The 20,000-nt window shown below is 40.4% G+C and overlaps 2 protein-coding genes and 1 pseudogene across 2 annotated transcripts in view; 1 reads left to right on the top strand and 2 right to left on the bottom strand.

Moving 5' to 3' along the window:
* LOC149111976 (uncharacterized) overlaps positions 1-775 on the bottom strand; it is a 2,000-nt pseudogene extending 1,225 nt beyond the window's left edge.
* Positions 1-4,911, top strand: part of LOC110046039 (ADP-dependent glucokinase-like) — a 12,755-nt gene extending 7,844 nt beyond the window's left edge. The window contains exon 2 of the mRNA XM_020751701.2: positions 3,362-4,911. Within this exon, the coding sequence (XP_020607360.1) occupies positions 3,362-4,451 (1,090 nt within the window). The 3' untranslated portion in view covers positions 4,452-4,911. The remainder of the gene's footprint in view (positions 1-3,361) is intronic.
* A 1,900-nt stretch (positions 4,912-6,811) lies between these two features.
* Positions 6,812-20,000, bottom strand: part of LOC110046022 (sushi, von Willebrand factor type A, EGF and pentraxin domain-containing protein 1-like) — a 64,546-nt gene continuing 51,357 nt past the window's right edge. The window contains exons 23-37 of the mRNA XM_020751683.2: positions 19,419-19,445; positions 19,069-19,101; positions 18,469-18,582; positions 17,977-18,147; positions 17,219-17,335; positions 13,412-13,528; positions 12,178-12,300; positions 11,728-11,904; positions 11,088-11,261; positions 10,711-10,890; positions 9,915-10,088; positions 9,386-9,559; positions 8,606-8,779; positions 7,997-8,329; positions 6,812-7,269 (exon numbers count right to left, since the gene is read on the bottom strand). Of these exons, the coding sequence (XP_020607342.2) occupies positions 6,914-7,269; positions 7,997-8,329; positions 8,606-8,779; positions 9,386-9,559; positions 9,915-10,088; positions 10,711-10,890; positions 11,088-11,261; positions 11,728-11,904; positions 12,178-12,300; positions 13,412-13,528; positions 17,219-17,335; positions 17,977-18,147; positions 18,469-18,582; positions 19,069-19,101; positions 19,419-19,445 (2,444 nt within the window). The 3' untranslated portion in view covers positions 6,812-6,913. The remainder of the gene's footprint in view (positions 7,270-7,996; positions 8,330-8,605; positions 8,780-9,385; positions 9,560-9,914; positions 10,089-10,710; positions 10,891-11,087; positions 11,262-11,727; positions 11,905-12,177; positions 12,301-13,411; positions 13,529-17,218; positions 17,336-17,976; positions 18,148-18,468; positions 18,583-19,068; positions 19,102-19,418; positions 19,446-20,000) is intronic.

Below are 20,000 nucleotides of genomic sequence, written 5' to 3'. Positions count from 1 at the left end.
GAACAGCAAATTTCCAGCGGCCACTGAACTTACAAACGGCTGTGTTTGCCATCGTAATGGTTGATCATAGCAACCAAGGCATTCAATAGTCGCAAGAGATCCCTTGGTTTTTAATGATGCTTTTTCCAAGTTCTTTCCACAGTTTGGACAGTGCACGTCACGAGAAAAAAGCTCTTTTAGTTTGCTTTCAAATACCAAGAACTTTCGCTCTTGGTGAAGATCACCGCAATCTTCATTAAAACAGTTCGTGGACTCCTTTTCCTCGTCATCGTCAGGAATTTCAGTTTTTGTGTCGAAATCCTTGGCTTTCGGAGTCGAAACTTTCACTAAATTCGTTAACTTCGTAATCACTTAGGTCCGATATGTTCGATTCTTCATGATCTGACACATCGGATGGAATCCACTCATCTTCAACTTCCTCTTCTTGGCAGTCAATTTGAGGAAAATCCGATGTGTCAATTTCGGAGAAATCCTACGTCCTCTTGCATTTTGGAAAATCTTTTCCAGAAACCCTAGGGACTTGCTCAGCGGGCACAACAGGGGAATCACTTAAGAGAGCGGCATAACTGTGGTCATTCGCTACAGCGTGACGAACGTCTGCTAAGGGAATGGAAATAAATTTATGAGGTGAATGCACAACAAAAGGTAAATCTGTTTGACAAGCTCGGTCGACCATTGTTATTTCAGTGTCAGTAGAGGCATCCACCAAAAGTATCTCCGAAATAGGTAGTTTCTCCTCTTCCTTTGTGGTTTTTCTTTGTCACCGAAAGTCTGACTGACATTGTAATCAGGAACCGCAGAAGTCATGACATTTGTATCTTGAAAAGGCTGCCCGACTTTCGCTCTGGATTGGCTCGACTCTTGCGAATTACTATCACAAGCATCCAGTATTTAATTGAGGGCCTAAAATAGCGAACACAAATTTGTGAACGAAAGATAATTTGTTTAAAGCTTGCTTACCAGAAAAGTAACACGGCGGCCAAAAGGTCATATCAGGTCATATCAGTAGAGTCAGTTTTATTCCGCGAATACATGACTTACCTCTTCGTGTAGAGCTCTTTTTCTTCGGCGCTCGCTGGACGGCCTTAGGCTTAACTTTTCCATGTGTTGAAACACAGTTGGAACGGCATCCTCTTTTAAGCGACGTCTGCTTAAATTGTCTGGCAAAATATCTAGTCGGTACTCACTTTCAAAACACGCGGGCTCAAAGTGTTCGGAACAGACGTGGCAGTGCTTCATTTGGGGCAAATTTTCCCTCTTTATCTGAGCAAACCATTTGCTTAAAAGGCCTTTATCTTTTAAAGGAAGGCGATGAAAGCTTATTCCTCCTTTAGAATCTCTAGGTGATCTATTGGAACAGCCTACGGCAATGCAGTGAATCATTTTCCATCCGAACAAGACAATTAAATTTGGCGCGAACGCAAGTGAGCGCAATGACGTCCTGCCATGCAGCCCAGCCTCCAACATGGCGGTCAAAATGGCGGACCTACATCGTGTGAATGTCATGAGCTATTTTACAGTCAAAACGCGTTAAGAAAGGACAAATACGGACAAATACTGCAATTTTTACTCAAAGCAAATAATTTGCTCTGTTGCAAATATGCAACGATAACTTGGTTTTTCACCTTCCGTTCTCCTTTAATTTCTATCAATTGAATCCAACTCCACATATTCTTTTACGTCTCTTCGCCTTTAGAAGTCGAGGGCTATTCTGATATCGATGGAGTTGTGTCGTAGCCCGAGTCAAGTACGAGTCAAGTTAAACTTCTCTTTTTTTTAGATTTTGTTTAGTCTTTTGGCCTTAATAATAATAATAATTGCTGTGTGTAAAAGTGGTGCACGAGAGGTTCACGAACAGACTGTCTTTTAGCTTTTTATCACTGCCGATTGTGAGAGTTAATAATTCCTGCCTTGATTCGCAACTGCTTTTCAAAGAAGTAAACATTCCTCGGGCGTTTTCCGTACGGATTCCGACCTCTATTAATAAGACACAACTAAGACAGAAGTTCCATTTCAACGAAACACCGTGAAAATGAGGTGAAGAATGAAAATGTTAGCATTTCTCGGCCCTTGTGCACCATCTTATTGCATTCACATCCGTACCCCCGGCGGAAAATTGCAGGAGGATTTTGTTTTTTGTCTTTTTGTTTTTGTTTTTGTTTTTTTTTTCTGTAAAACACGTATTTGCTTCATTAAAATAATCATATCCAACGTATTATTCCCTTGTGTGCGGTTTTTTCGGAAAAACAATTCTCGGCAAAATTAATAGATGGCGAGGCTCAGCGAGGAATACCGGTAGCTTTAACATATACTGTTTCAAAATGCAAAATGAAATCTCCGCTTTGCGATCTCGTCAGCAGTGGAAAACAGTTTCGTGTCAAACCAAACTGACGCTTTTTTACAAAGACACAGTCAAACGATACAGTCAAACGATATCATAAAGAACGAAAAGTGAGATTAAAAAAAAATGGCTCGTGATTCGAATTTGGTGAGGTTGACATGGGCTCCAACTCGACACGTGCAACGATTTAGCTCCGCACCGACCTTGCCTAGTTAAGTCGGGAAGGAGGAAGACCTCTCGCGACTTATCTAGGTCTAGGCGTTTCCGCTCGCAGGGTATTAGGATTTGAGTTATTACAAACATCTTCATTCCTTCATTGTACTGAAAAAACATTCTTGAATCAGAGAATAGAAATTGCTTACACGAGAGCAGGCCCCAAACTGACCAAAATGTTCGCGAGTACGCGCCAAGCGATCTCCTGACCTCAGTGGAGAGTCAGAAAGAAAAAACCGTCCAGCATCTAAAATGGCCAGTAAAACAAGTCATTTAGTGAGTGATTTCCAGCAGAAAACAACTGCAATAGGCCCTTTACACGATCTGGTCACATGGTACAAAATCACACATGCTGGGACGTAAGGTGCACCGTGGGACTTCCAAAACAAAGCAACTCGTACCAGTCCACCTTGACCTGTCTCTTTTTGGAAGTCCCACTGTGCAACTTGCGTCCCAGCATGCGTGATTTTGTACCATGTGACCGGATCGTGCAAAGGGCCTCTTTGAATTCGTAGTTCGCTGTACAAATCATTTGAGCCTATGGCAGTGGTCAGTCGATCAGTGGTTTTCTGCGAGTTCTCATCAATAATTCAACAGTTGCACGTTGGCGAAGTTGTAATAGTTTAGCCCGGGCCCGAGAAGTCCAGAATTCTGGAAAGAAGAATGTGGCATAATGATTAATTTATTCAGTAGGAAGTTGCAAAATACGGCTAGGCGTTCTTTTCTTTACTTTGTTTGTTTTTTCCTCACCTAAGGCGAGAGAAAAGCGAATTGCTTATGGATATCTCCTTTGTATATTTTCCTCAGGCGATACTTGTCAGACAAGGAGCTTTTTCGTAAGATGATTATCAAAGCCCAGGAAATTGAAGGAACTCGAAAACTTATTGGGGGCAGCGGATTACAAATTGGCAAGCGATTTGCATTGGATGGGTGTAATGTTCTTGCTGCTGCTGATTCCTCTGCAGAGTTACTGGAGATGCTACCTGAGAATTTGACTACAACGGGAAACACTGTGGATGTTGATGATGTCCATTTGCTGCTGGAATATCCTGCGCACTTTCCCTGGGGAAATTATATGTCACAAAGAGCTAACAGGTTGGTGCTACATAGTGATGAACACAATCCTTACTTGAAATCAATGGAAAAATTTCAGGAGAAATTAAAATACTTTTCGCCATCAATATTGGTGGTTGCTGGTCTCCAAAGGCTGGAAAACTTTCCAGTCTTTAGTCCTGGTGACAGTGGTAAACTTTTAGAAAAGCTGTCATCTTTCCTTGAGACTGTGGATGTTCCAATCCATTTTGAAATGGCATCGTTCCACCAAGAAACGTTCTTTGATGAACTTTTACAGTACGTAATACCTTATTCAAGTTCTATTGGCATGAATGAACAGGAGCTTCCTAACTTATGGAGTAAACTCCTTTATGGAAACATTACAGTTGTTTCCAGTCAGAAACCAAGGGTAGCAAAAGTGCTGGATCTCATGAGGGATGTTTATAAGATTTCAAGAGGGAATTATGGGAAAGGAAGAAAGAGGCAGCTGACTCGATTGCATGTCCATACTCTTGCTTTTCAAGTGATTCTAACCACCGAAGGATCACACTGGAAAAATACTAAGGCAGCTGCTGCAAAAGCTTCTCTGACGGCAACGAGGCATGTCTGTGGCTCAAAGGAAATTGATCCCAAGAAATCTAAGTTATTTATGGATGATTCATTTTCCAAGAGTATAGCTCCAGGTAGCCCTAGAGTTCAATTCGATTCCAATTCACCTGTGTCTTGCTGGAATGAGGAAGATTACAAAATTTGTGTTGCTCCAGTGTTAGTTTGTACTCAAGTGTTGCAGACAGGAGGTGGTGGTGACCATATTACAGCAGGAGGCTTGGTATTACAGATTTAGGCTGTATACTATTGTTTGGGTTTAACACTACTCTCACTGTTTCTGAAAATAAATAGAGATTACTGCACGGTAATGTTCACAAAAGACCGTGTTTGACCACATTTCCAAACATCGAGAAGATAGTTGAAAATACGACGCGCAGTGGAGTATTTTTGACGAACTTCGAGGTGTTTGGAAATGTGGTCAAACATTGTCTTGAGTGTTTGATATGTCTTCTCAATCGAAACCAAACTAAGGAGAAAACGGAGAAATAAAATTGCAAAAATCTATGCTTATTAAGATCAGATATCCAAACACTGTCACGGTCATGATTTCCCTTGTGTAAACTTGATGAATTATTAATGAGTTTGAGAAGCATAAGTCGAGTCCTACACTGTATCGGAAATTGAGCCAGGAGCACAACAAATGAGCAGAGTTTTCTAACAGACCTCATTAAGTAAATAAAATCATGCAAAACATATCCTTTAGAGTAATTTATTCGTTTTATTGGTAATGAGATTTCTTTCTTACCACGATTTGAAAGAAGAAGCAACAGTAAGTCAAGGCTGAAATAAAGAATGCAGAAATATAGATGGCAACTGGTACATTTACCTACAATTTTTAGCGACCGAAAACGTTAACATGTTGGGAACATCATGTTTTTAAAACTGAAAGGGTTTGGGTTTTTCGTTTATATTTTGTATCAGGATTTTCTTCCCGTCCAGTTGTGATTTGCTTGTAAAGTACTTCATGCCTGTAAACTTTTTCCGTACTGACCCCTGCCGTCGCGCCTAAGCATTCCACCGTCACCCCCCTCCTTCCAAACCCACCTGGGACATAATCAACATCAAGTGGCTGTTGTTGTTTGTGTGGATAAACATTTTACTCAATGTCTGAATCATCATCAATCCTTATTGCCCCCGGTGGGGCATGGGGCCGCAGCCGGTTAAGTTTTCTAATTTTCCATACATTTGTCTGTAATTTTTTTTCTCGCGAACCGCGTCTACCCAGCCAAATTTACAGACAAATGTATGGAAAATTAGAAAATTAACTGAGCGTCTTCTAGCCAAGCTACATCCTGCAAACTTGGTAAATACAATCTTCTACCTAGTATTTTAACGTTGCGATTACCAAATGTGTAAAATTCAAGTTTGGAAAAAGTTATTTGCCATGAGATTCCCATACAAACACTATAATTTCTGACCGCTTTGCCTACCCATCCAGATGGCGTCGAAAACCGCGATAAGGCCTATTTTAAATAATGCTTAATTTTTTACTTGCCTTTGCTGAATTTTTAATTAAAAACAATAAAAGATTACATTACAAAAAATGTGGAGCCAATCACAACACATGACCTTCTTAGAAAGAATTTGCTGACTCAGAGCGTTAGACGGGCCCCTAGACTATAAGGCTTGTCAAATGGGATCAAAAGTTTGAAAAGTGTTATTAATATGTCGAGTTGCTATAGTTATGTCTCAATTACATATATATTAGTTATGCAACCCTTTCGAGTGGTATACCATGAAATATCCCTCGAGTCACTTGTATTTTTTCCTTATATACACGGTGAGCCTTTGTGCTAGTGTGTATGCTAAGAAAAGACAATTGACAAGTGGTCTATGGTATGCCACGAAAACATACCTGTTTTATACCATACCATAGAAAATACGTTGTCCAACACAATCAAGGCCACAGACATTGAAGATACAACGGCTTCCCTGTATTCTGATTCGCTGTATTTTGTATGGCATGGTATGTATACATGTGTGGATTTAGGTAAACCGTGCCAAAATTGGGGCAAAACGTTTTCGCCCGACTGCCGGCGAGGCTTGGAAACTCAGGGGGGCCTCCGTCAAAGAGGGTTGGGGCAGACAACCCAGGTCTCTGGCTACCAGCTGATACCAAGTCGGGCCCCAAGGCTCACAGTAAAAATGGTCATTTTCTTTGCAGGACACAATTGGCCGACCGTACTGCGCAGGCTCAGTCAGCCAGCCACACACAGGCAAGGTGGGTGAGTAGGCTGTGTAGTGACAGGCTGCCTCTGAATTTTCTTTCATTGTGTTGAAATTGGCACGGTTTTCATAAATCCAGACATGGATTTGGGCTGGGAGCTTGAGTTTAGCCCGCGGTACCCCCATGGGGCACACTTCGAGGCAGCAGCTGCATGCTGGGGAGATTTTACAGGAATTCCTTGCCAATTGTACTACAGTACAAAGCAAGGCTACTACAAGGTGTGAGGGCGGCTACTTGTTAGCACCTTCTAAGCACCATTCAGGGACTGGAACTGGAATATATGACTGGCGATTTGGTGGTGTATTTCCGGCTCATGTTCAGTGAAGAATGGGATATAATAAATACCGAAATAAAAACCGCAGTCAAACTATATGTCATGTCTATTTATTCACAGCTCATCATACATTGTTTCAATTGATAACTCTACAAGCTACAGTACATTTTGACGTTCCTGATTTATTAATTCTCGTTCATTTCTTCTTTGAGTAGGGGACGTATGGTTTGTATGTGGCACGAAATCCCTTGTACACTCCATTGTCTTGCGCACTGGTTATGAAATGGACCCACATGTACTGAGTTGTGACCACTTGGCCTGATAGTGGACTGGGACCGCTCCAGGCTATCTCGAGAGGCGCGGTTACCCAGGGTCCATGAGCGACCTCCAGACGGTCATAAGCATTTTCTGTCTTAAATTCGTCCAGTGTCAGACCGATTTGTTTGTTGGGGATGAAGATAAGCCATGTACAGCTCAGGTTTGGAGGGTAACCATTTGGGAAACCAGGAGAGCGTATTTCTCCTGTTTCGCTAATCAGTATTCCTCCACAGTCTGAGGATAAAATAAACGAAACGAGCGCTATTAGCCTGCATTGGCAGAAATGAATCTTGCGAGGTCATCGGCAGCAGTGTCAAGTGCCAAGCACTCCCAAAAATATTCAAGAGAACGTGCATCTTTGTGCAAAAAAAAAAAAAATCCACGGTCCTGCGCAAAGGGCGGATCCTTCGCCGAATGAATTTCAAGTGAACTTCAAAACTTTCATTGAACATTGAAAATGTTTCGAAGTAGACTTCAGATTTAGATCACTGATTTAAACAGTATTAAAGAGCATTGTTTCTAGATTGTGACGAGGATTTTATCGAAATAGGCGATTTGCATGATAGCGTCGTTTGATTACAACTACCAGAATCCTTCACGTTTATGTTTCTTATGCTAATTAGGGAAATTGTTATTTAAACCCCACTGGGAATTCAAAATTTAAATAACAAAGAAAAGACGAAAGGAATTCTGGTAGTTGTAGTCAAATGACGACAACGTGCAAATCTGCTATTAACCAGATTTGCCATGTTTGAAGATTTTCTAAATGGTTTCGCGTATGCTTTGCACCGCTTACACGTTTTCACGCATGAATTGAGATTGACATTGCACGAAGTGGACAGGTAACAAGTAACATTCACCTCGATTTCAAAGAATAATTGTTAATGGTTAACATTGGTAATGCAGTAGATACACACACCACAATAGCCTCGCCCCAGTCTTACAAATATTTGAGACTAACCTGTCTGTCTATAAGAAACTTTAAATCCATTGTTAGAGTTGTCACCGTTTGCGATGAATCTGACCCTTAAGCTGTTTCCGGAGGAAGTTATTACCCGTGGTTTGTCTTTGACACCGCTGAAAGCTACGACCGGATCGGTTTTGCCTGTATCATAAACGAACACGAAGTCTTTGTTCTCTTCAGTCCTTAGCTCCTCGAACTCAAGACGAACCTTCTTTCCTTGAGGTACTTGAATCTCCCAAGTACAGTACTCGTTGTTCGGATAGTTATTTGGAAAGTTGGAGGATTGGAAAGAACCTGAGGGGCCGTGAAGAACGTTCCCACAGTTTGACGCTACAAAACAAACGAATGAAACAAACAAGTTATCGCAGAAGTGCAGCTATATATCAATAACAACAATCAATGTGAAAACATTTGAAGGAGTTTTTTTTAAGAGTAGGAAATTGAAGGTAATATTCGAAATAACGCCACAAAAAGTAGGACTCGGGAAAAAAAAAAGTTAAAAAACCGGTGCTTACTTCAGCGATACATATTTTTCAAAAAGGTGACATAGATAATAAATCTAGCATAATCGTGTACAAATTGTAGAGATAATTTATAATTCCTCACCAACACAACTAGCAGTTGAGCCTGACCACTGACCATTGGCTTCACACTTTCTGATGATAGATCCTTGAAGTTTGTAGCCAGCATTACAGTCGTAGATTACTCGTTCCTCATAAGTAAACTTGTCACCGATTCTAAAACCGTTTGCCAAGGACCCCGGATCACCGCAACTCACGACTATATGTGAAAACAAATATGCAATATCATTAGGAAAAATCGCAAGCAAAAGAACTTCTGACATTCAGTTCAGTTGTACCAAAAAAGTTGTAGGAAAATTCTAGCCGTGTTTTATAGCCAAGGGATCCAAAAAAAGCCTTTACGTACAGAACAGTGTGACTGTCCTAGAGCAAAATTAACATCCCTTCTGTCGAACTACGGAAATCACAAATAAGGGAATACGAGAAACGTTGCCTATTACAATGAAATTTGTCCCTTATTTAAAGTATGTTCGTCCGCAAGAGAAGTAATTAACAGTATGGATGAACAGACTGTGAAATCACTGGTAGGTCGGTGATTGTTATAAAAGCTATGCATTGTTATACGAATTTCATCGTAATCTTTTTATTGTGTTTCAAATTGAATGTCTAGCAATATTGGGCAATTTTGTAGTTTCTGACTGCGATTGAATTAATTTTATTACAATGCAAATAGGAAAATTAAAGCCCCAACGAAGCAATTGGACGCCCTCCACTTCCCATGAGTATTTGAGAGTACGACAGACTAAACTAAGCTAAATCGTCCAAAGGAGAAATTCTAGACTTGCTTAAGAAATGTAAGACTTACTCTGACATGTTGGCTGTGAGCCTGACCACTGGCCTGTGGTCAGACAGGTTCGTTGTTGTGGGCCTTGCAATGTGTATCCCTGATTACATGTGAACTGGATGGATGCGCCGTATGTATGGTTAGTTCCAATCTTTATCCCATTCGCTGGCGAACCAGGATTTCCACATGACCTTTCTAAAATACAAAAAAAGGAACTAAGTGGGCCTCATCATCTCCCACATGACTTCACTTATGCGGGTCCAATAGTACATCCGGCATAAAATCAGCACGGTTTCCAGGTTCAACCGTCGAATCATGAAAGGTGTTTCATTCACAGGGGACTTGCTATTCGAACCGTCTACTTATCTTATCCCACTCCATGACTGAAAGAAAACAGAGAGACTACTTCCTGAACACCTCGGCCTGATCTAGCTTTTCCTGATCTTTCCTCGTATGGGAACCGTTTGCGACCGACCGAAGGAATACAAGCAAGTGAAGAACTTAAAATTCTTTTGTACTTTACAGACTTCAGTTAGTTTCCACATCATACCCAAACACTTGGGCTGCTGTCCACTCCACTGGCCATCTCCCTGACATACTCGTTGAGTGTCTCCTTCTAGGTGATGCTGGGGGCGGCAAGAAAACGTTACCGTGCTGCCATAGTGGAAATCAGCTCCGTGTAGGTAGCCATGCCATGGAGTGCCTGGATCACCGCAGTCTATAACTAAGTGTACGCATTGAAAACAAAAAGGTAATCTTTTCGTGTTTCTAAGAAAGAAACGAGTACATTCGTTTAATCAAACCAAGTTTCCGTTCTACCTAGCGGTCTTACCTACCTATAATTCCTCAGCGTTCGTGAACCAGCTGATTTAAATTTGGGGTGAAGAGAGGATTGGAATGCTATCAAAACACTCCTCAAAACGGTATCATATAAACTCTTGGAATTCGACCATCGTAGCTTGATTAAAAATATAAAACAAACAGCGGTGATAAACATTTTAAAAACATGAACGTTAAGTTCATAAAATGCATGTTTTTAAAATGTTTATCAACGCTCCTCAAAACGGTTATGAGAACTTTTACAACTTAATGTTCTCCGCCAGTCACTGCCACTTACATTTTAGAGCTCTGCGCCGGCTTCACTGTAATACTACGCTGCAGACGTCGAAGGTTCTGGATTCGTGTTAATACGTTCTCGGCACAGAATTTATTTTTTAATTTGAAATGACCGTTCCACTGCAATAAAGTATAAATAACAGAGGAAATCTGGGCCGCTGCAAGAACAACCTGTCGTTTCTCGAATAATTTGTGTAGACTGAAAGAGAGAAAAATATGATAGCTCTCACGTTGACACATTGGATCAGCCCCAGACCACTGCTTGTCCGCTTGGCAGCTCCTAAACGATGAACTGTCTGGATGGACTTTGTATCCTTTGTCACACGACACACGGACAGTGCTGCCTGTTTCTCGACGGTATCCTTCAACCGAACCATCCGCTGGAGCGGATAATTGTGGACAGTCAGCACCTGACAACCAAAGGTAATTATCATTAATGCAAAGAAAAAAAAAATATAGGCAATGCTGTAGCTCACATGCTCAGTCCTTGTTGGTCACAAATGCATCTGCTCTCTTTGTATTCAGTCATTGCTTGCTAGCGGCAATTGTCAAATGTAATACAATAATTTGTTTGTAGGAAATCACAAACATGACAACCGGTACTCACGAACACATCTAGGCTGTTGTCCGCTCCAGATTCCATTTTGTTCGCAGAGACGCTGGGCGGAGCCTACCAGACCATATCCGCTATTACACGAGAAACTAACACTGCTTCCATAACTAGTGCCACTCCCCTGACGAGTACCATATTTGACTGTTCCCACGTCGATGCACCGCCCGGCTGTGAACAGACATCAAGTTAGCAGCTCTTTGATTTTCCCGGCTCTGATTCATGTTTTGCAGAATGACGTTCAGATAACGAACAGTTCATTATGAGGCAAACAGACTTTCCATTTTGTAATTGTGGTCTGGCTTAAAAGCTGCTACTACAGTCGAACTCCTATTAAGCGGCCACCTATTAAACGGCCACCCCTATAGGCGGCCAGTAATCAAAGTCCCGATGAGAGTTTTTCTATTGTTTTTACCTCTATTAAGCGGCCAGCCACCCTTTAAGCGACCACTATCCATTTCCCCGAGAGTGGCCGTTTAATAGGGTTTGAACTGTAATCGGAAATCCTCTGGAAAACGTGTCGAAAGGACCCAACCGGCCAACCGGCCAATTGCCTGTATTGTCTATATGTGTCTATTAATTATGGAGGTGTTTGTTTCATGCGACTGATATGGTGCGGAAAATGTGTAGTTCTTACCGTTACATGTCGGCTGAACACCAGACCATTGCCCATTTGCTGAACAGATTCGTTTTTGAGATCCCTTTAATTGATAACCCGCATTACACTTGAAAGTGGCGATATTTCCTAGAATTGGGTCACCAGCTATAGATACAGCGCCATTGGCCGGAGCAGTAATGGACGGACATAGTTTTTCTACAAGGCAAGATGAAATTCCATGAAAAAATGATTCATAAACAAATATTTAGGTTATTTGATTCCCACTTGAAATTTATCCAGTCTTCTATCCAGAAATTTCACTTTAATCTCAAAAGTTTAGAATATACAGATTGTTGAGCAATTCATTTTTAAACGAAAGTAAGAAGGGCATACTAAGAAAAGGAACCGGCCACACGTTGCACACTTCTAAGAATGAGGTGACCTCGTCCAATCATGTTAAAGTCATTAAAGTTTGTTGTGTATCGCTACCGTTACAGTTCTTGTTGTCGACTGCAGTGGTGTATCCTCCACGACAATGACAACCATAGCTTAAATAGCTGTTTGCACAAATATGTTCACAGCCACCGTTGTTTGAAGTGCATTCATCTTTGTCTGTAAACAAAAATGAAACAGAGCTCACAAACCATTTTATTTGAATGATCAACATCATGGCCCTTAAAAATACTGAACTACAATCGATCAATAAGTAACTAAGTAAGTAAGTAAGTAAGTAAGTAAGTAAGTAAGTAAGTAAGTAAGTAAGTAAGTAAGTAAAAGCTTTATTAATGTGTCAATGTATTTAGGTTTCACAACTAATTGGGGACACAACAAAACAGTAGCTCTGAAGTGTTCTCATAACTTGCATAAGTTAACTCATTACTTAATATACGGTCGCCACGTTACAGCATACTTAATGTATACAGACTCAGCCTGTCAAGTTCTGAATGATTCTCTCACTTTTGTCTGTTCGCGCTTCTTTCCCTTAAAAACTGATAACTGGATCATTGGTTTAGCCATCATGGTTTATGAGCCATTACACCATGCTCTACAAATATGGTGAGCGTAAGCGGGAGTTTTTTTTAGTCTTCTTATTTTCATTTTACTTTAGTTTTCTATATTGAAGGGGCATTTTTAATAAAACAATTATTCCACTCGCGCCTGTTGGATATGAGATGATTATAGCCATCTATCATCTCATATCCAACGCGCGCTCGTGGAATAATTGTTAATGAATCCTTGAGGTGTACAGATCATCACGAGTGAAGTGCGCCTTGAATGCTGACAGATTCTATGGCATCACGATCGCGTATTTGCTAAATCATTGTTTCGTGTCCGCCATTAGTCTCCTGTAGCATATTGTTGTTGTTGGTGTCCGTCTGTCCCGGGAGACAATGGAACTCTGCGCCATGATTCAGTTTGTGGTTGAGTTGAGCATAGTGACTGGAATACCTAACCAGTGTGAATTTTCTCTTCTTTTTGTTCTTGTTGCTTTTAACAAGCTGCTTACTCTTTGAGTGTTTTTTTTTTTTTCAACTTTGTTAGAAGCAACATATCCATGCAAAATGCGGGATTTGGCCTCCAGTTGAAAAGGAGATTAGCTGGCATTTTCCAGTAGACCCTTCAGCCCCTAGCTCTACTTTTCAACGTCATTTTCATGGATAACACTATTTAAATATTGCTCTGGTATACTTTCAATATCTGCCAGAGAATTACAACAACTAACCTCGGCAGGATCGTCCCCCAGGGGCGAGTTCCATACCGGTGGGACAGGAACAACGGAATGTTCCCGGAGAGTTATGGCAGCTGTGGCTACACAAGCCTAATGAACACTCGTTCACGTCTAAAACCGGAGCACAAAACGTTGTTAATATAAAGATTTACTAATAGTCTTCTTGGCCATCTTGAGTGTCTGCAGGCACGTCCTATGTTATTATGGTTCATTATGCATCAGTCAATAACCCTTTCCACGCTTTACATTTCTCTAACTTGCATGCCCGGCAATTTCGAACAACTTCATAGTTTCTGCCCGGAATTGCCTCACATAAATACTTGATTACATTGCAGTGTAAATGGAAACGTTAACCGTGAATATGGCTGTTGACGCTATATGAGCTTGCCAACCCCTGGGACATAAGCGGAGATGTAGCTCAGCAAAGCAAGCATTGACAAGCATTTAACTGCTTGGGGCAGTCGAGTGGTGATTTAAGATGAGACGTGAATAGACTACTGTGTCTGCTCATGAGTAAATATGAAAAAGTCAACAAGCAGTTGCAGTTGAACACGCATAGTCCAGCTTGCGTCGCCGCTGAAGTCTGACTTTGGCAGTGAGCCGAGACCAACAAAATTCAACTAAAGTTGTGTTGTATTTGGTATTAAAGTACTGATGCCGCTCAGTAGGGGATCTTAATAGACTACTTGACCCTAGAAACGGAGAAATTGGCATTTTTAAAGAGAGGGTAAATGTTAATTTTTCGCTATGTCCCGCGGGTCGGGGACTAGAAGTTCAGTTGAAGATGCATAATGACATTAAAATTCCAAATGCAAATAAACTTCAACCGTTATGCATGTTTTGGTCATATTAAGAAGGGTAAGACCGATAGAAATGAGTTCAACAATATAAAATTAAACATAATATTTTAAAACGTTCTCTGGTTCTCTTTGGCAAATAGTGAAGAAAAAGCGCGATCGTTGAAATATATACGGTAAAAAGTGTGAAGTAAAACAAATTACAATAAGAACAAAAAGATACTTGCGAGGAAATGGATGCTAATATTACACAAAATTAATACTGCCTCCACCCCTCTGAACCGCGCTTTAAACCTACCGAGCCCCTCTGAGGGAAAGTCAAAAGAGCTGATTCACGTCAAAAATGCGCTGAAATCGGATGGCTACCCTCAGTATATTATTTCAAACATCCTGAAGAAGAAACCTCCTCTTGAAATTACACCATTCCTAGAAGAATTGGTCGGGATGTTCTGAACCATCAGACTAGCACCGTGATTTTGCAGTCCTACCATAAATCAATGGTTTAACTCTAACTGAACCACTTACAAGACTACTCAGGAACAACGGAATTCAAGCCACAAGTAGACCTACAAGACCTTACAACAGGAATTTGTTTCCCCAAGAGATTATCAAGGTAAGAGAGTGAATCCTCCATTTAGGCCTTATACCCAAGGTAATCGCTCTTAAGTTACTTTTAGACATGGTACCCAGTTCTTCCGTGGATGTTACTCGCGCGTTGCATTGATGTTTTCGTGGAGGATTTGGTTATGTTTCGTTTCAAAGCGAAGGAAAATCTCAAACGCTGCGGGGATGTCTTCTTTGCTAAGGAGCTTCGGCGCTCGCTATGTTTTAATACATTTCGAACTTTAATAGGAGTTTAAATAAGAGACAGATGTCCCCTGCACATACGATAACAACTGAACGAACGGCAAAGATGTAAGTAGACAAACTAATACAGAGCAAACAAACGCCCAAACACAACGCACCCGAACAAACAGGTGGTCGAAGGTGTAGAGAGACGCCAGCCGCCTAACCAGAAAAAAGGCAGTTTAAGCGACAACGGAAACAACGCCAAAGACAACGTCGATTAAAAACCGACTTTATATTCAGTTCAACCTACAAATCTCGCCAGACTGAATAGGCCACGTTCGATATATCAATATTCTAAGGTGGATCCGAGGCTTTCGGGTCAAAATTGCAAATTTTTAAAGTTTTTCTTGTCTTTCAATTCCCAAAAGAGACTTGGATACAAAGAAAACACCACTAAATATAGAAGTTTGTCCCGAAAGCCTCGGAGCCATGTTAGAATATTGATATATCGAACGTGGCCTATTCAGATTCATTCAGTCTGTCTATCAGTGTCAGAAGTATCCCAAACAGATATGTAAGAGAGCGTCAAAATAGCGAAGCGCGCGAGTGACGTCATAACTCAGACAAACAAAACGAAATGGTGGAAGATTTGACGCTTTTTCAAGCGCGTAAGCAAGTGTTCCTAAAGCAATTTTAACAACGAAAATTTGGCGTTCATTTACCTCCTATTTCTCTCAGAGCATGCTTACGTTGTCTGACTCTCGCGGGGTTCCAATAATTTGCATTCTATTTTGAGATTTCGCGCGCTTCGTTATTCGAAAAAGAAATTCTAAAAGTTGGCCGTCGTAGTTCACCTTCTCTCGAATATGCCGAATGTGGCTATTTCACGTTGTTGTTTTGTAAATAACGGCCAAGAAATGAACAAAGAACTATAACGCACGCTTACACAGCCATTGTAGGTTTGCTTTCTAAACTCCCTAAAACCAAATAAACGGCAAAATAATGAACAGGCAAACGAGCACAAAGCAAACGAAGGCCCAGCCGAACAAAAAGACGGCTGAGAGTGCAGAAAACATCTCTGCTATGAAACGTCTTTTTAAAATCAAAGCATATAAAATGACTTTTCACCAAATCTCCCGCCATTTCGTCTCAGGTAGTTTTGGGCTGTCCACGCATCGCGGGAGTAACATTCTCGGAAGAACTGGGTACCATGTCTAAAAATAACCTTGGGCGGAATGAGGCCTATATGGGAGATTCACTCTCCTACCTTGGTAATCTCTTCCCCCAAGTCAAGACCGCCGGCCGATCTACAAAAATGTGGCGGGTCTAAAACACAGGTCACGGGTCACAGGTTATTATTGTTTTTACCAATACTATGTCGTTTATAAGATTTCCTGTGCGTAATGTCCGTGGAACTATATAGATGAAACTGGAAGGTGTTTACGAACAAGGCAAAAAGCACATATTAGGAAGACGAAAACCTATAAAAAAAGGTTCAATCATGCGTGGTTGAACGTTAGTTAATCCATTTCTGTTAATATAGGTAATTTATTCTCTGTAATTTTTTACACGACTCCTAGGAAGACCATTTCTATGACAAGATTTTCGTGTTTAAATAAAGATTGATTGATTGATTGATTGACACACTATTGACTTTAATAACGCCCACGTAATGGGCCGCGTTCGATATATCAATATTCTAATATGGCTCCGAGGCAATCGGGTCAAAAATGTAAATTTCTCAATTCCCAAAAGAGACTTGGATACAAAGAAACAACACCAAATATAGAAGTTTGTCCTGAAAGCCTCGGAGCCATGTAAGAATATTGATATATCGAACGAGGCCTATCGACAAGGGAAATTTTCGTTTTAGGAAGACTTTGGAATCCTGGCATACCGCAATTATAATTGAATCTGACAATAACTCAAAACCATTACCTAGACAATATTCTATTCTTTTGTGAACCCCATATCAGCATTTTATTTCCTCGCAAGTATCTTTTTGTTCTCCTTGTAAATTTCTCTACTTTTTACCGTATTTATTTCAACGATCGCGCTTTTTATTCACTATTTGTCAAAGATTGCAGACTGGCAATCGAAAGCTCGTAATTTAAACTCTTTTAATCGGAGAACTTTTTTAAATTTTAATTATGTCTTATCCTGGTTAATCGTCCATTTTTAAACATAAAATTAAACGTTATCAGGAATAAATTACCATCACATGTCGTGCCATCGCTGTTTAAAGAGTAACCGGGATTACACGAACACATGAAACCACCAAGAGTGTTTACGCATTGCTGAGTACAACGACCTTCGGCGCATTCATCCACGTCTAGGTAAAGAAGTAACGGGAAAAATTCTTAATTGTAATACGCACTCTTTAGGTACAAAAATAATTCAGCATTTGGGGATGAGTTAGTTTACTGAAAAGCTATAGATTGGGCTATAAGCTACTGTAAGTTACGGACCGAATTTTTCCCCATAGATTTATGGCCCAAGCGCGAAGCGCGCGCGGGCCATAAATCGAAGGGGAAAAACGAGGATCTGTAACTTACAGCACAAAACGAAAGAAGGAGGCTATTAAGATATTTATTTTACCTCTACTGTATGTCTGACGGCTCGGGAACGATTTCTATTCACGCGGAACGGTTTCAAATTTCTGACGCACCTCGAAAGCAAAACAACTCAATTTGATCTGATCGTTTGAAATCGTTAGTAGGTTTTAATACACAATTTTGTTCTTTTACTTGCTTAAAAAAGAACACTTGTCGATAAACCACGAAACATTTTGGCAGCAAAAACAGCTTTAAATTTTAGCGGATTGCACAGTAGAATACGGCCAGCTAAATTGACCAATCACAGCGCGCCTACTAACTGAGAGATATAATAAAAGTGTGTACGAAAATTTCGTTTCAGTAGCACTTTAACAAGAGCTACACTACTTTGGCTTTAAAGTTCAGCAAGTTTTCGTACCTTTACATTCAGCCCTAGTCCCACTCCAATGTCCATGGCTGCAGGTCCTGGAGGCCGAGCCATGGACAGAGAATCCAGCGTTACAAGAAAATGTTATAGTGCTTCCATGATTGTAGTTAGATGAAGACCTTTGACCATTGAGAGGGACTCCTACCTCGCTACACGCGGAAGCTTAAGAACAACGTAAAATGTATGAGGACGGTGAGGAGAGAACTGTGAAATCTTGTTGCAAAAGTAAATAATCCTTGTCTGGTAACGGGAACAAAACAAGTAATTTCTAACCGAAAGGAGGAATACTCAGCCGTGAAATGGTTGACGCAAAATTACGTGGTTTTAAGGTGTCACTGCTCTATTTCATTATTTTTATTTATTTTCATTTTTTAAAGCATCCTACATTAAGTAGATACTTTCCAAAAACCTCTTCCTGAAAATTCTATTTCTTACTGTTTTAAATCATTTAACATGTCAACTGTATGGACTAGCCTTGCCTACCAAGTTCGCATGTGTCTCCTTCGTATCCACTGGTACATTGGCATCTAAAGCCGTAGTAAAGGTCAAAACATTTTCCGCCATTTTTACAAGGACTTGTATTGCATTCATTTACTCCTAATAACAATCATATAAATAACCAAGAGAGCATTAGTAAGAGACCCTATTCCTAACCGAGGTAAACGTAAACGACCTTTTTGGACTTTGCATAGTGTGTTTATAGAGAGGTTAAGGCGTTTACGGCGACTCTCAAAAATTTACGTTTTGCCGCCTTTCTTACGCCGTTACCACACTATACTGAGAATATTTGTACTTGCTGCGAATATACGATTTTTTTTGTTATTTTTGTGTTGGATTGGCGGATTGGTGGATTAGGATCAGTGGAAAAGGAAACAAAATGAGAGGTAACTTTTGCTATTTCTCGTAAATGGCGTTCTTAAACTCTATTGATTTCTATCAAAACCGATCATTACAGTGAAAGTAATGATAACTAGATAACCACTTCCCTTTTTTACTTCCAGCTTGAGATGTTACATCCATGTTGAGACGTTATAGTGATCCAATTTTTTCACAGTTAGAATACACCATAAGCCATTTACTTACCTGCTGCTGCCCTGCGTTTTCGTGCAAGGATTTCTGAAAAGAAAGTAAAATAGAAAAATATCCGGTAGACTAATTTACTTCATCTTGATCACAAAAGAGGAGAACTGATTATTGCACTCCTCCCCCAACCCTCCTAGCCCCATCACAATTTCGCGTACAGGTGTGCAAGATCGACTCCTCACCATATAAAATGGTTTCATTTTTCATGTCTCTAAACGTTTGCTCACTGTCAGCCGACAGAGGTAAGTTGTCTAAAGATTAGTTGTTGAAAGAGGAAAGAAAACGTATTTAACAAACTAGACAACCAATGTTTTTAAAATGATTCATTTCAAAAAGTAATTAACTCTTACCATTTCTACGTTTTCTTCGAGACGCAGCTGTAATGAATAAAAGCTTTTCAATAAAATTCTGTGGATATCTGTTATAAAACTAGTAGTTAAACAATGTCTGGTAAAGTAGGTCTAACAAGTCTAGACGAACTGTCTCCGTATTATTTGATTTTGTCTATCAAATTAAGGGAGGAGGGGGCATCTCTAAGCAAAACATTGGCTGACTCATCACTGCCAGCGTGACGTCACGTTTCGCTTGGATGAAATTCAAAATGGCGCCCAATGGGTGAAGTTGAAGAGGTTGATAAAAATGCAGAATTTCGCTCGAATATTCGGCCCCATTTGCTTTGGTTTGTTTATATTGTGGTTTATATTATATTGAGGAATCTTTACAAAAAGCCAACAAACCTTCACAACAAAAGCCAACAAATAAAACTGCTGTACGATTAAAGCCAACAAATTTCACCGTACAGCGGACACAATTACAACACAAAAGGCAAACGAAGTTGAAACACAAAGAATTGAATTCAAAGGCCTGATAACATATACACGGAAATTTTGGTGGAAATTAAGAAATAAACAACATCCCAACACTCAAACGGA

The sequence above is a fragment of the Orbicella faveolata genome, unplaced genomic scaffold (assembly GCF_042242905.1).
Source record: "Orbicella faveolata isolate gen_17 unplaced genomic scaffold, um_ofav_v1 contig_2, whole genome shotgun sequence".
NCBI lineage: Eukaryota > Metazoa > Cnidaria > Anthozoa > Scleractinia > Merulinidae > Orbicella > Orbicella faveolata.
Note: the sequence above shows the minus strand (reverse complement) of the source record. Positions and strands in the feature narration are given on the sequence as shown.